Below are 14,576 nucleotides of genomic sequence, written 5' to 3' on the forward strand. Positions count from 1 at the left end.
TCAGGTTTCAAAAGTTATTTATGGTAAATTGTAAACCGAAGATGAGGTCCTAGAAGAGGTCAAGTTAATAAGGAGAATCCCGACCAAGAATTCAGGAAAATGTGGTAAAGGAATTCTTTTTGTCCATTGATGCCTAATAGAAAACTTACAGATGTACATTACAGTACACAGCAATAGAAAAACCATAGATGTATAGAACACAACAGTACAATGGAATACACAAAATTTATTGGATTTCAGCAGAGACAGGGGGGGGGGGGGTTACATGAAATTGATGGCTACTGATCTAGCAGGGAACTACCTTCTTTTGCAAGAATAAACAAGCCACCATCGCCTCTTGATATCCGAAGATCTTTATCCAGGTATGTTATTATCAACCAGGACTGAGACCTTTCCCCTGGAATTGGAAGCTTGAGAGGTGGCTGGCCAGAGATTGCCCGAGAAATGCTTGCTACAGCATCTTGCAGAGGCTTGAGAGACTGCTGTATGGGTGCTAAGTCAATCTTCTGCCCAAAAATTTCTACATTTTCAGGAAGATCAACAGTAGACTTTATTTCTGGTGGCTGGAAGGCCCCTTCCGTGAATTTGACCTGCAGATTAAAAGTCAAGGGATAACTATTCACAGACATGGTCTCTAATGGAGGAGGTTTATGCGTTCCTTTTGAGGATAGAAGCAATGCTCCTTATCCAGTAACTGAAACAATTCTGAAGACTTGAAATTCTATTTGAACAACCCTTAAAAGGATGTGAGAAATTGTTCAACTGATTACAAACTAAATCTATCTAATCAAGTTACTCTTTATGTTTTATGCAATCTAATTCATCTGAACTCGCATGTGGCTTGTGATAGTACCTGCATTTTTGAAGGACCTCGGACTTCAAAAGTAGCAGACGCACTAAAGGAGAAAGTAGCAAAAGGACTAGAGAGTGCAGTGGAGTTCTCTATGGCGAGGCTTTTGGTGTCGATCTTTTGGCATATCCTTTTAATCTTAAATAATGGAGTTGTCCCAGCTGCCAGAAGAGGCAAGAGCTCGGAAAATGCCGTGTACCTAATGAACCAAACAAACCAACATAAGATCATCATCAACATTATCTATTAAGAATTATCCCGAGTCCCAATAATGCGGGGTTGACCACACGATTCAAGGACCCTACTCATAAAACATCACAACAGCTGTTAAAATACCGCTATTTTATTTTGATTAGTACAAATAAAAGTTTATAAATGAATGGCAGACAAATCCAGAGAAAATCTTCAATTCAAATCTCACAGACCTCTCACTGGAACATAAACAAAAAAGTCTACTGAACGTTTCCCCCAATATTGTTCCATAATACTAAACCTTTCTAGATTCCTCTTTCAATGAAGATTATTGATCACTTTTGGGTCATAGCTCAAACACACTTAACCCTTACTGTCACACCATATATTTAATGTATTCTTTCTCATTGCCTCAATATTCCAATACAATGACAATAGAAAATTGATGCCATCAATCAACTTGGGGTGGAGGGGGAGGGGGAGATCAGCTATATGGATCCTGTTGATTCACTCTATCACGGGCTATGACCTCTATCAAATTGTGAGCTCCCAGATCATTTCTCACTACCACAACCCATGTCCCTTTTGGCCTTCCTGAGCTTTTCTTTCATAAACAATTCCATCCTGCTGGTGCAATAGCTGGTCTTCTAAGCAGATGGTCAAACCCTTCTAGTTAGTTTTCTTCTTTATTTTATCACCTGTTGGGGTTACTACTAGAGTAGCACAAATGAAATAATTTATAATCCTATTTTTATCTAAGGTTGCAAACTGTCCATGTAAACATCTTCATCTTTGCTATAATCATTTATTGATCAGATGATTCTTCATTGCTCGACATTACTCCATAGAGCATTTCTGGAGCAGCCACGGGTTAAAATTCCAAAAGGTCAAGCTCATCACAGATATTATAAAGAGAGAAAAAACTATATATAATTTTTAAATGATGATTTTACTTCAACTAAGAAAAGAAGATTGTCTGATTGGCAGAATAACTAGCAAATGAGATTGGAGTGAAAAGTAGTATAATAATGTATATACATATCTATCATGCCTTTCAGATCAATGGCAATTAAATTTAACTCAGAAGATTTTGACAATAATATATATGTAAAAGACTAAAAGTAAAGGAATAAAATAAACTAAACTATAATTGATACTTTAAAAGGCTTCAAGATAAGGATCATCATTTAAAGAATATATATTTGCAACACAGAGTGCAAAAAAGCGTTATACGCTGTACTTAATATAGTTTCTAAGTACAATTAGTAATGGATCTAGTGCAGGGGCGGAGACAGGAATTATTTATGAGGGGGGGAAAAACCTAAGTAGATTGGTGGTTGGGGGGGGGGGAATAAATATGGATGTGCCCATAGGGGGAGCCAACCATTGGGGTGGGGGGTGGGGGGAGAGGGGAAATTTACATGGAAAATTGTATTCCTGAGGGGATTTCTGAACCATAGGGGGGGCCGTGGTGCATTTCTCCAGTTGCCCTTCTTCTAATGGTGTAATACTTTACAATACTTTCTTTGAAGGACAAAACTATGTTAATTGTTAGAAAGGGAAAGATGAGAACTTAATTAAATATTTAATGTACAAACTACGTGCACCAAAATTCATATTTTACATATGATTCCTCTATGCTTTTGTACTTGTAAGGAGAGTGAGGCAACAGAATTGTCAACATGTAGAGATGGCAATTTTCCCCATCCCCGATGGGGACCCGACTTCCCCGACCCCACCCTGACCCTGATTATATATATATATATATATATATATATATATATATAACATTATTTAGATTTTAAAATTTTTATTTATTTTAAGTAAATTTATTTTTCAAAAAATACTGTTATCTAAAAAAATTTCGGGGATTCAGGTCCCGTGGGGAACCCGCCCCGTCGGGGATTGGGGATGGAGGACAACTTTTATCCCCGGCAGAGATTGGGGATGGGGATGGGGATGGGGATTAATTTCAAAATTGGGGTCGGGGATGGGGAATATGATCCCCACCCGTTGTCATTCCTATCAACATGCAGCAAGAAGCCCCTTTGAAGGAGTAATAGAATTGAAAAAGTATTCTTCAGGCAATAGCACATGTAAAATGGAAACAAAGATGTAGAACCCTCTTAGGAGGACTTTCAGATGGGTAAGTTAAACAACATTTTTATTCAGTAGGAATTTAGATACGCACCATTTTTAAAGGTGATTTGTTACATAGAGCATTCCTCCAACCAACTGTACTTTATTTTGCTCTATTTTAAATAATGCACTATCATTTTGTAGGTTCTCAACTATCTTACTTCCACTTGGAATTCTCAAACATGTTAATGACTACAATGTTTACATCTGATGATATTCTAAGCACAGTATTAGTAAGAATAAAAGTAGTCAATGATAAAAAAAAAATCATAGTAGTCAATACCATTAACATGATAAGAAGAAAGTAATAAGAAGTCTTGAGATGAAATGGATGTATTATGACAAAACATAACAGATATGAGAAGGGCATTCATAGGAGGCTACTTGTGGGTGAAGTGGATCGCTTCCACGGGATATACTTCATCAAATTGTAGTTTGGGAGAAGTGGACTGAGAGTGATAGTTATTCAGCACAGTGAGTCTGGGGGTCACTAGTCAATTGGATGCACCATTAAATTAACATTTTGTTCAGTTTTGAGTCTCCACAGGAGAGGAAGGCCAAGCTGGAGAAAATTTCGTTTTGAAGTTTCATTAACTACTTGGAGGAAAATGACCAATTAGGATAAGAACAAAAGGTTGTAAGTAGGGACAGAGGACGTGACAGTACAACTGAGTGTATTGGAGGATAGGACACTTTAATTGAGAAAAGGAGATGTTGGATTGGTTTTATTCATTCGAACTGATGGTGAGGCCTAGCAGGGGGAGGGGGTAAGGATGAAAAGAGAGGTGTTAAAATTTCATTTTATTCTTGTGGTTCAGGGCGTGCTGTTAGTGTTTGATAGTGGAGCTGAGTGCATTGGAGAATAGGAAACTTTAATTGACAGGAGATGTCAAATTGGCTTATTCATTGAAACTGGGAGGCCAAAGCATCATAGATATGAGAGGGAGGGGGAGAAGGATGAAAAGAGTGCTTCTAAAAACTGCTTTTGTTATGGTAGTTAAGGAAATGCTGTTGGTGTTTGGGTGTGGGTGCAGGGGGAGTAGGTCTTGATGTTGATGTTTATTTTTCTGGTTTTTGTTGCATTTGCTTCTTGTATCCGAGGCACATTAATCTAGAAAACCTCTTTTTGGGAATGGTAATTATATCGTTTGTTTTAATAGCATATCTACGATGAATAAATGTATGAGAAGTGCTGGAGCACATTGGAACTACATGGTAATTATATCTTTTTATTATTATAATTATTATTATTTTGTTCTTTTAATACCTCATCTGGGAAAATTGACTTCTCATACATGATACATGATAGAATAACTGTCAGTAAAAGAATCCAGAACAAGCAAAATAACAAATGATGAGGAAGCGAGTCTCTCTGATCCTCTCTCGCTAACCCTTATTTTAAATTTAAAACAGAAACATTTATAGATGAAGCTCTATTCTTTCTAAGTAATCAAATTCCATTTGTTTTCCCAGTTTCATTTTCTCCTGCAGTTTTGCATCTTCAACAAACAATTATATGCATTTACCATTAGCGATTCACTTCTTATTTACTTCCAGCTTCTTTACTACAAGATGGTAGATGCTAGCCGAAGAACAGAAAACACAAGAGAGAGAGAGAGAGAGAGAGAGAGAGAGAGATTCATGTTTTGAAGCAGCGGTTATCTCTTTCCTTTTCTAACAGGTACTTGGTATCAATAATAAAAAGAAAATAAACTAATTTATCGTATAGAGAAGATAATTTTCCCTCCAAGTACTTACTACTGATCTTTTACTCAGTATAATTAGATAATTTTCCCTATTCTTTTTCAGACAATGGGTTTCTCCTATTGCATGACTCTTGTTTAATCACTCTTGTTGTCCAGATGCCCTTCTCACTTTACCAATTCATTGAACTCCCCTCTGCTTCAATCAAACAACTAGCTGGCTCCAACTGCATGTTACTGCGTTCCCCGCAAACAAGAAACCATTTTATTATCAACCAGAATCTGCGCCATATCTTATTGTGTCCCATTATTCAATTGCTCTTTGGTGTTGTCATTTGTGTATGATTCTAATACTGGATTAATATGACCATTTCCCGTTCCACAGACAAGTCGATAATATTAAAATCAATTCAAAGAACAGCACCTCTTCACATGCAAGCCGTTGACAACTAGAACCAAGAAAATTAAGAAAAGAAATTAAAACCAAGAAAACCCACTTACAGTAATATCCAGTTTCCATCAAGAAGGGATGTAGCCTCCAAGGGAGCAGGAGTGGGATTCGAAGATTCCAGCTGATTAACCAATTCCAAAACCTCCGCTCTAACTTCTGCAGACGCTTGGAACCCAAAATCAGTACCATAAACAGTATCAACCAAGCTCCGCTTCAAGTCCCCAAGCTTATCGTACAAGGCCGCACTGCCATTCCCTGACGCGCTCTCCTTATTTCCTTCCCATTCGTCTTCATCTTTGGGAGGATCAGCATCAGAGAACTTCGTGTACGAAGTCTCTGCTTCGGGCTCAGCTTTCTCTCCCCATTCGTCGGTAATGCCCGCAGAAGAAGTCCCATCATCTTTCTGCTCAGCGTAGATCTTCCCGGAAGATTTGGCAGAGGATTTCTTATTGGAAATTTGATTTTTTGGAGGCTTGTTTACTGAATATCGACCGGGGAATTGATCGGGAGTTTCGCCGGATAATGAAGAACGGACACGAAGGAAAGAGAATTTGGAGCTTGGGGAGGTTAGGGAGAAGGATAAAGAAGGATTTAGGGAACGGAGAGAGTAGAGACGAAGCGTTTTGGGGTGTTTGAGGAGAAGCGAAGGATGTGAGGTTAGCAGCAGCGCCATTTCCGGTTCGCGGGAGCCGGAACGGGAGGAGAGAGAGAAAGAGAGGAGTCGCTTGGCTTGGGTGCATTATCTCCGCTTATACATGTATTTTGATTCTTTTGAAATTAGTAAAGGACAAACGTTCCCTAACCAAAACTAACTCCCACGTGTACAATTCAGCGATTTAATTGTCCCACGTAAGATATTAAAACCAGCTTCGTGTCGAATTAAAAGGTAAGGGCATCTTTGGTTGATGAGTGCTAGTCAGGACCCGTTGCGAATGCAGCGCTTTATTTATAAGCAAAATTGAAGATGGAATTATATGACATTTCTAATTAAGGGGATGTTTGGAACTGAGGCCATTTTTCAAAAAAACAGTCATACGTCGGATTTATATAAGTGTTTCAATAAATGTTCATGTATTTTATTGTTTGGTTTAGCTGATTATTAAAAAATTGGATATGTCTCGAAAATCGGGACTCCATTGATGTATATTGGTGAATCATTTCTTCCAACAGTTGATTGATGTATATCCTATGTGGTGGTTACCTGTCAGCACATACATGAAAAACAGTGATGAAAATCATCTTACCAAACAACATAATGTTGCTCATTGCCTACGTGGTAGAAGCATTTTTTTTTTTTGTGTGAAAAGTGGGTTTTGGAAGCATGGACGTTTTTTCTTGAAAATCGGTCCCAAAAATAGCCCACACTTCCAAACACCATATAAGTGGTGTCCATCTAAGTTCAATTCAAGTATTATCTTTTGGGATTATGTCTAAAGAAAACAAAAGGGATGCTTGATCAAATCCAGTGGCGGTAGTTGTAGATTGGTTGGACTGTTTGTAGGAACCCCTCTTGACAAGATCTGGGCGTCCTTCCCTTCTACAACCCTTGAACTCTTCAAGAAACCTTAGCCTTGTGAATTGGGTGAATTGACCAACCCCTTCTCAAGGGCCCCTTGGGTCATTTTTACAGAGAAGGGTGGACATAACTGGGATTAGAGAGGAAGAAATGGGCAGCTCTTGGGTTTATGCAAAAATATGGGCGCCCTAAGGTTTGAGAATGGAGGGTTAGGATTGTTCTAAGGAGATCCTAAGGCTGAAAAGAGGAGGAGAGGGCGCCCAATATTATGTAGGACTGAGATTTGGGCGCCCAGAATGGAGGGTGCAGATTTAGGCGCCTATAGCTGGAGAAAGGTGATTGGTCTGTGATGTGGCACCCTAAGGTGATTGGTTGAGGTTTAAGGAGTGAGGTGTAAGGCTAGGATGTTGTATAGGGAGAGAGCTAAGGGTATGAGGGGCTGCTAAGGCTTGGATCGTTGAGATTAGAGGTTAGGAGAGAGTGGAGGGTGGAGATTTGATAGCCTAGGGCGGATAGGGTTTGTTAGAGGTGCCCTCCTGTGCTCAGTTTTTTACAGAAACACCCATTCTCTTAGCTGGAATTCACACCGGCTTCCCAAAAACTGCATTTTAGCCCTGAAACTTCCATTGTTTTCCCCAAGATCTGCATAGGAACCCTCAAAGGTCACAATACTGAATTTAACTAGGATAAAGACACATTTTGACTATTCTAAGTTCTAAAATACCACTGAAATGATGCCCCTTAAGGCATCAAAATTCAGAGTTATCACACCCCCAACTTGATCATTACTAGTCCCTTAGCAATGCAGCCTTAAAATCCTACCGAGTATAAAAAGAAGTCATTCCCTTAGCAAGATCATCCTTGACAAAATCAGCCAAGTATCCTGATTCCAGAATTCTCAAACTTTGTATACGTCAGTATTGGGCTTAAGGGGTAAAACTGTCTTGCTTTGAATATTTCAGAAACTTAGCTTAAAAATCTTATATACTCTTCCATTTGCAGTTTGTCAAGAAAATATGAGATTGATTTCAAAATCGGACAGGTATTCTTCTTACCATTTCTGACAATGGATTTCTACCCTTGAACTTTGAGATGCACACTTATTTTTATTGCTACTTTCCACCATTTGATGTGAATCATGACACTTGCCTTAGGTGAAGAGACCTGGTTACTAAGTGTTAGGTAATTGTTTTTGGCATTCCTTTTTCCGTTTGACGCGAATATCAACACTTGACTTAGGTGAAGAGTCCCGGTTACTAAGTGTAGGTTTTTTTTTTTTTTGGAAACACTATTCAGGATAGTCTACTATTTCTAATGACTTGAAGAATTTTTGTCTAATTTCTCAATCTTTCTCTTCTTATCCTTCTAGGGGCAAACTTGGGAGTATTTTCCAATTTTAAATGGTTTCGACAATATTCAAACAAGACCAATTTTGACTCTTATAACTTGCTATCAATTTCTACAAAATTCAATATTCTTCTACCAGTTTCCTCAACTTTTTTTATTTGGGAATCTCTTTTAATGGAAAAACTTAACAATTTCTTAGTAAAATTTTTAGTTCTACATTTCTAAAGGCTTATCTCTTATTATTATTATTATTATTATTATTATTATTATTATTATTATTTTCTTTTTCCTCACCCCCAACTTAAGTGCCATTATCCCTAATGGCATGACTAGAATGTTGCAAAGGGACTTGGGCCAAAGGGATCAATCAAGAGGGTTTTCCCAAGGGGTTCAAGGTCTGCCAAGTAGTCTCGAATCAAGAAAAGAAACAAAAACTCTAATTATAAAAACAAAAACAACTGAAAACTACGTTGGGTTGCCTCCCAACCAGTGCTAAGTTTAACGTCTTCAACCATACACCATTTTCTCTGGATCACTTAAGCCTATTTTCTCAATCTTTCTGCTCTCAGAGACTCCTTCCACATATGGTTTAAGTCTTTGACGATTTACTTTGAACGTGCTTCCATTCTTTGGATCAACAATTTTAATTGCACCATACAGAAACACTTTTTTCCACAATAAATGGCCTGCCCTACCTAGACCTTAATTTACCAAGGAACAAACGCAACCTAGAATTAAAAAGCCAGACCTTTTGATTCGGTTCAAAAGTTTTTCATGACAGAAGTACCTCGGGATCTTCATAGAAGTAGTATTTGAGTTGAGAAAATAATTTGTCTTTCTCATTCTTAGACCACCCCTTGGGAATTTTACCTACTACTAAGTAATTGACAATATGAGTGTACCACGGGGGAGCATTATGAGAGATAGGTAAGAGGTGCTCATCTAGGAAGGAATAGTTATGGACGGGCTTGCTTTTTTCAATTTGAATTCGGGACAGATGGTCAGCTACCACATTTCTGGACCCCTTTGTCCCGAATCTCATGGTCAAATTCTTGTAATAGAAAGATCCATCTGATGAGCCTGGGTTTCGCCTCTTTCTTTGAAAACAAATGTCTTAGGGCCAAGTGATTAGAATATACAACAACCTTAGTGCTTAATAGGTAAGGGCGGAATTTTTCCAAAGCAAATACAAAAGCTAACAGTTGTTTCTTTGTGGTGGTATAATTCAATTGGTCGTCTGAGAGGGTACGACTTGCATAATAGATTACCATAGGATGTTAAATCACCCTTTGTCCCAAAACAGCTCCGATGGCATAGTCGAAGGCAGCACACATGATTTCAAAGGGCAAAGACCAGTCAGGAGGTTGCAGAATTGGAGCCTTGGTCAGTGCCTCTTTCAAGTACTCAAAAGCTTTAAGACATGCTTCATTAAAACTAAATGGGACATCTTTTGCTAGAAGGTTGCACAATGGCCTAGAGATCTGGGAGAAGTCGTTAACAAATCGTTAGTAGAAGCTGGCATGTCCAAGAAAAGAACAAATTTGCTTGATAGAAGTGGGGGGTGGAAGTTTAGAAATTAGGTTAATTTTTGCTTTATCCACCTCAATACCCCATTTGGAAACTATGTGACCTAACACAATGCCTTCTTTGACCATAAAACGGCTCTTCTCCCAACTGAGGACCAAGTTTCTCTTGATACATCATTAAAGAACTTTTCATAAGTGTTCGAGACATGTTTCGAAGGAATCCCTAAAGATAGAGAAATCATCCATAAATATTTCCAGGAAATCACCCACCATTTCCGAAAAAATTTCCGTCATACACCTCTGAAAGGTTGCTGGTGCATTACATAATTCAAATGGCATTCGTCGGAAGGCGAATGTTCCATAAGGGCAGGTAAATGTAGTTTTCTCTTGGTTTTCGAGGTAAATGACTACTTGGTTATACCCAGAATAACCATCTAAGAAGCAGAAATATTTTTGCCCAACAAGTTTTTCCAAAATTTGGTCAATGAAGGGCAAAGGAAAGTGGTCTTTTTTCGTGACTACGTTAAGTTTCCTAAAATCGATGCACACTTGCCATCCTGTGGTAAGTTGGGTAAGGATTATTTCACCTTGATCATTACTGACCACGGTGAGTCTAGCTTTCTTAGGCACCACTTGCGTAGGGCTTACTTAATTACTATCTGAAATCAGGTAGATAATACCCGCATCTAACCACTTAACTACTTCTTGCTTGACCACCTCTCTCATATTTGGGTTCAACTTTTTTGTATCTCCCTACTTGGTTTTGCACCCTCCTCTGTGTAAATATGGTGCATACAAATGGACAAACTAATCCCCTTCAGATCAGCTACAGACTAACCAGTGGCACTCTTATACTCCTTTAATACCTCGATCAGTTTCTCTTCCTGTCTAGGGGTTAAGTCCGCGACTATGATCACCAGTAGTGTTTGGTCGGGTCCTGAAAACACATACTTAAGGAAGTTTGATAAGGGCTTTAGTTCTAGTTGCGGGGGAGATTCAAGAGAAGGCACAGGTGGTTCACTCTTTAGTTCTGGTAGAGGTTCAACAGTAGACCAAGATTGAAATGGGTGAGGAGACTTTATTGAGGCATTAGCTTCTTTCGTCTGGTCATCTACTATGACCAGATTGGTTTCTCTGGGGTTTCTCTTTACATCTATAATACAACAATTCCTATTATGTTCAGGGTATGCAGAAGGACTCCGAGACTCACACAGGTCTTCAAACTTTCCTTCCCTTTAAAGAGTTGAGATTTCTTCAGCATTTTCTAAGTATGGGACATTAGAGGATGTAAGATATTGGTATTGGGGAAGACCTAGGGATTCGTTTTTGGGGTCAACAACTGGTTGACTAAGAATTGAATCATTCTCCCTCTGTAAGTTAGCTTCCATGAGCTGAATTACTTGGCTATCTAATCTTAGGATTGGCTGTTGCTGAGATAAAATTAGCTGTTGGAGCTACAAAAACATATCATCAAGTGAATCGGTTTGATAAGGCTGAGACGAGGTTTGACATAACTGGGTCAGTTGAATCCTAGGGTAATCATTATACTCACAGTGAGTCTTGGCTTCTGGCCTTTGAGAGTGTTCATCTAGTAGTGTGATTACTTAGGCTTAGGCCCAATAAGCACAATAGGGCTGGTTTTTCCACCCAGGGTTATATGGACTAAAGGATGGGTTAGCATTGGGTTGGAAATATCCGTTAACTGCATGTACTTGCTCTAGAATGACTGGTTGACATGGGCCCGCCGTAGGGCACTAGCTAACATGATGGACTAGGCTTACACAGATGGAACATGTTGGACAGGATGACAAGGTTGGGAATGGGCTAAATTGTTGACGAAATGCAAGGACTTGGTCAAATCTTTGGGCCATCCCATTAATCTTATACAGTTGTTGAGACACATGGTTCCAATCTATTCGTGGCTTAGGTTGAAAGTAGTTTTACATTCCCCAAACTCTGGCCATTGAATTTATTTTATTTTATTTTTTATTTTTTTATCTTTTTATTTTTTTAAATGCAAGCAATTCAAACACCCGACCTACGGGCTGAACTAAGGTTTCCTAAACTAGTGGTTCAACCAATCTGAATCCTCTTAAGTTCACTTGGAATTTCACCACTTCCTTTGGTTAGCCAGGTAAAGAGGTGGGGATGTGGGAGGCTCCTCTTGCTCTCGCATGGACCTAATTAAGTAACCACAAAACCCGCTTAGGCTTAGCCAGTTATGGAAAGTAATTACAAGCTTCCCTAAAATTCATCACACTTTTGAACCAAATGTATGGGGCCCCCTAAAGGATCTTGCTATCCAAATTTTAAATTAAGGTTTAGGGTGAACTGTGCGTGAAAGGGTGGTGGTTTTTGGGCCAAGGAAGGGTGATGAAATCCCCACCTTATCTTATTTAAATTGGATTGCCCTTAAATGGATTAACGGAAAAACACAATAAACAAAATAAATGCAACTAACTACAATGCATTAACAATTATCTCTAATATGTAATTCAACAATAAAATAATAAAACAAATTAATTCAGCAAAGGAGCAATTAAAAATGAAAAATCCTAACACATTAGCAACTAACAAGATAATTTCAGAAAATAAATAATCATATATGATGCATGCTCTAGAACATATCAAACCTTAAACGTTGGAATGCAAATGCAAAAATTTTAAAATATTAATTAATTAATTAAAATTTTTATATATTTTTTGAAATTCAAAATTTTGAAATTTAAATTCAAATTCAAATTCAAATTCAAATCCAACTTATAATTCAATTTTTGAAATTTAAACTCAAATTCAAAATTTTGAATAATTTCCTAATTAACAATCAATTATTCAATTAAATGACTAATTAAGGGAGCAATATATTACAACAACAATTAATCACAGAAATCAAAAAAATAGAGGAACTAATTTTGCAAAAAATTAATACTATGGAAATGAAGATTAAGAAGGGAGTTCGCTACTCTAAAGATTAAACATAATATAAAAAAAGAGTATGCAACAATAAAAATCCAAGAAATGAAAAGAGTTTCTAATCTGAAAACAAAGAAAAAAAACATAACCTAACAACCCTAAAAAAATAGATCTAAGAACAAAACAAAAAATAATCCTAAAAAAATAAATTGGATCTGTCAAGAAAGAAAAATAATTAACTAAGAATTCAAAAACATTACTTTATCAAAAATAATTCAAAAATAAAAACAAAAAAACAGGATTAAATTGGGACGACTACACCTGAATCACAATCCCAATTTCTCTTCTCTTCTCTTTTCTTCAATAGTCCGACAATGCTTTGGTACCCCACCTTTTTCTATTACGTCTTGCAAAATCAAAGAGAAACAAGAATTAAAGTGAGATTACAGATCAAGTAATCAAACTAAAATAAAAAAAATAATGAAACAGATCCGAACAATGCAAATAAATTTTTTTCTCCGTTGCTTCCCCAACAACGATGCCATAAATTTGGTGTGTCTGGAAGTGTGTCGCTAACCACTTTGGAGCACTAGTTTCAATATTTATAAATTTTCTGATTCTCAAAATAACTACAAAACACAGTTAGTGGTGAGAAAGGGGTCGTATCTGTAGGGAAGCGAGGGAAAAATTGTTATGTACTTCAATCTGGACAAAATAACAAGATTTGAGATCGCAAAAACACAAAATTTAATTAACTAATCTAGAATGCATTAAAATAAAATTCTAACAATGCTGAAAGTAAAAATTACAGAAAAATAAATAAATAACAAAAATAAAAAAAACTAAATAAAAAATCTGCAACTCAGTCAGAGGTAGTAGTCTTCGGATCTATCCTTTAACCCTCAAACTCCCCGAGCTAAGCCTTCCGTCTTACTTGACCAGATTTCAGATCTACAGAAAGGAAGACAAAAATTAAATTTGATAAAAATAAATTACAAAAATAAAATGAAAACTGGAAATTAAAGAACAGAAAATAAAAACACGCATAAAAAGTAAATCTAAAACTAATGGAAACTGGTTGGAATCCAGATCCAGAGGTGGTAGTAGTGGCTAGGCGAACTGCAAGCAAGAACCCCTCCTCTTGCCTGGGTGTTCTCCTCTTCCTTTACCCTTGAACTTCTCAAGAACAGTCTTCCATCTTACTTGGGGGTAGAATCCAACCTAAAAGAAAATAGAGAAAACAAAAGGGATGGCTGATCAAATCTAGTGGCGGTAGTTGCAGATTGGCTGAACTGCTTGCAGGAACCCCTCTTGACATGATCTGAGTGTCCTTCCCTTCTACAACCCTTGAACTCTTTAAGAAGCATTAGCCTTGTGAACCGGGTGAATTGACCAACCCCTTCTCAAGGGCCCCTTTGGTCTTTTTATAGAGAAGGGTGAACATAATTTGGATTAGCGAGGAAGAGATGGGCAGCTCTTGGGTTTATGCTAAAATATGGGTGCCCTAGGGTTTGAGAATAGAGGGTTAGGATTGTCCTAAGGAGATCCTAAGGCTAAAAAGGAGAGGAGAGGGTGCCCAATATTATGTAGGGCTGAGATTTGGGCGCCTAGAATGGAGGGTGCAAGATTGGGCGCCTATAGTGGAGAAAGGTGATTGGTCTATGTGATGTGGCGCCCTAAGGTGATTGGTTGAGGTTTAAGGAGTGAGGTGTTACTAAGGCTTGGATGGTTGAGATTAGAGGTTAGGAGAGAGTTGAGGGTGGAGATTTGATAGCCTAGGGCGGCTAGGGTTTGTTAGAGGTGAAAAGAATGAGTGGGGAGGCGCCCTAGAGTTTGATAAGGAGAGGGGAGTATGCTAATACAGGAGGAGGGGTGCCTATCTGGGTTTGGCAGATTGGAGGCGCCCTCTTGTGCTTAGTTTTTCATAGAAACACCCCCT

The 14,576-nt window shown here is 38.0% G+C and overlaps 1 protein-coding gene across 1 annotated transcript; it reads right to left on the bottom strand.

Moving 5' to 3' along the window:
- Positions 1–102: 102 nt before the first annotated feature.
- Positions 103–6,083, bottom strand: LOC104588817 (plastid lipid-associated protein 3, chloroplastic-like). Its single transcript, XM_010246907.3, has 3 exons — positions 5,386–6,083; positions 854–1,049; positions 103–590 (listed from the first exon to the last, which is right to left on the bottom strand). The coding sequence occupies exons 1-3, from the start codon at positions 6,006–6,008 to the stop codon at positions 279–281; spliced, it is 1,131 nt and encodes a 376-aa protein (XP_010245209.1). The 5' UTR covers positions 6,009–6,083; the 3' UTR covers positions 103–278.
- Between the last annotated feature and the right edge of the window lie 8,493 nt (positions 6,084–14,576).

This window comes from Nelumbo nucifera, chromosome 1 (genome assembly GCF_055504915.1).
Source record: "Nelumbo nucifera cultivar China Antique chromosome 1, China Antique-T2T, whole genome shotgun sequence".
NCBI lineage: Eukaryota > Viridiplantae > Streptophyta > Magnoliopsida > Proteales > Nelumbonaceae > Nelumbo > Nelumbo nucifera.

Bases quoted from the DNA above. Each gene is read 5' to 3' on its own strand.
- LOC104588817 (XM_010246907.3), bottom strand. From the start codon at position 6,008: ATGGCGCTGCTGCTAACCTCACATCCTTCGCTTCTCCTCAAACACCCC. The intron at 1,050-5,385 runs GTAAGTGGGTTT...TTGGTTCATTAG, and splicing joins GATGGAAACTGGATATTACT to GTACACGGCATTTTCCGAGC. The intron at 591-853 runs GTACTATCACAA...TTTAATCTGCAG, and splicing joins GAGGTCCTTCAAAAATGCAG to GTCAAATTCACGGAAGGGGC.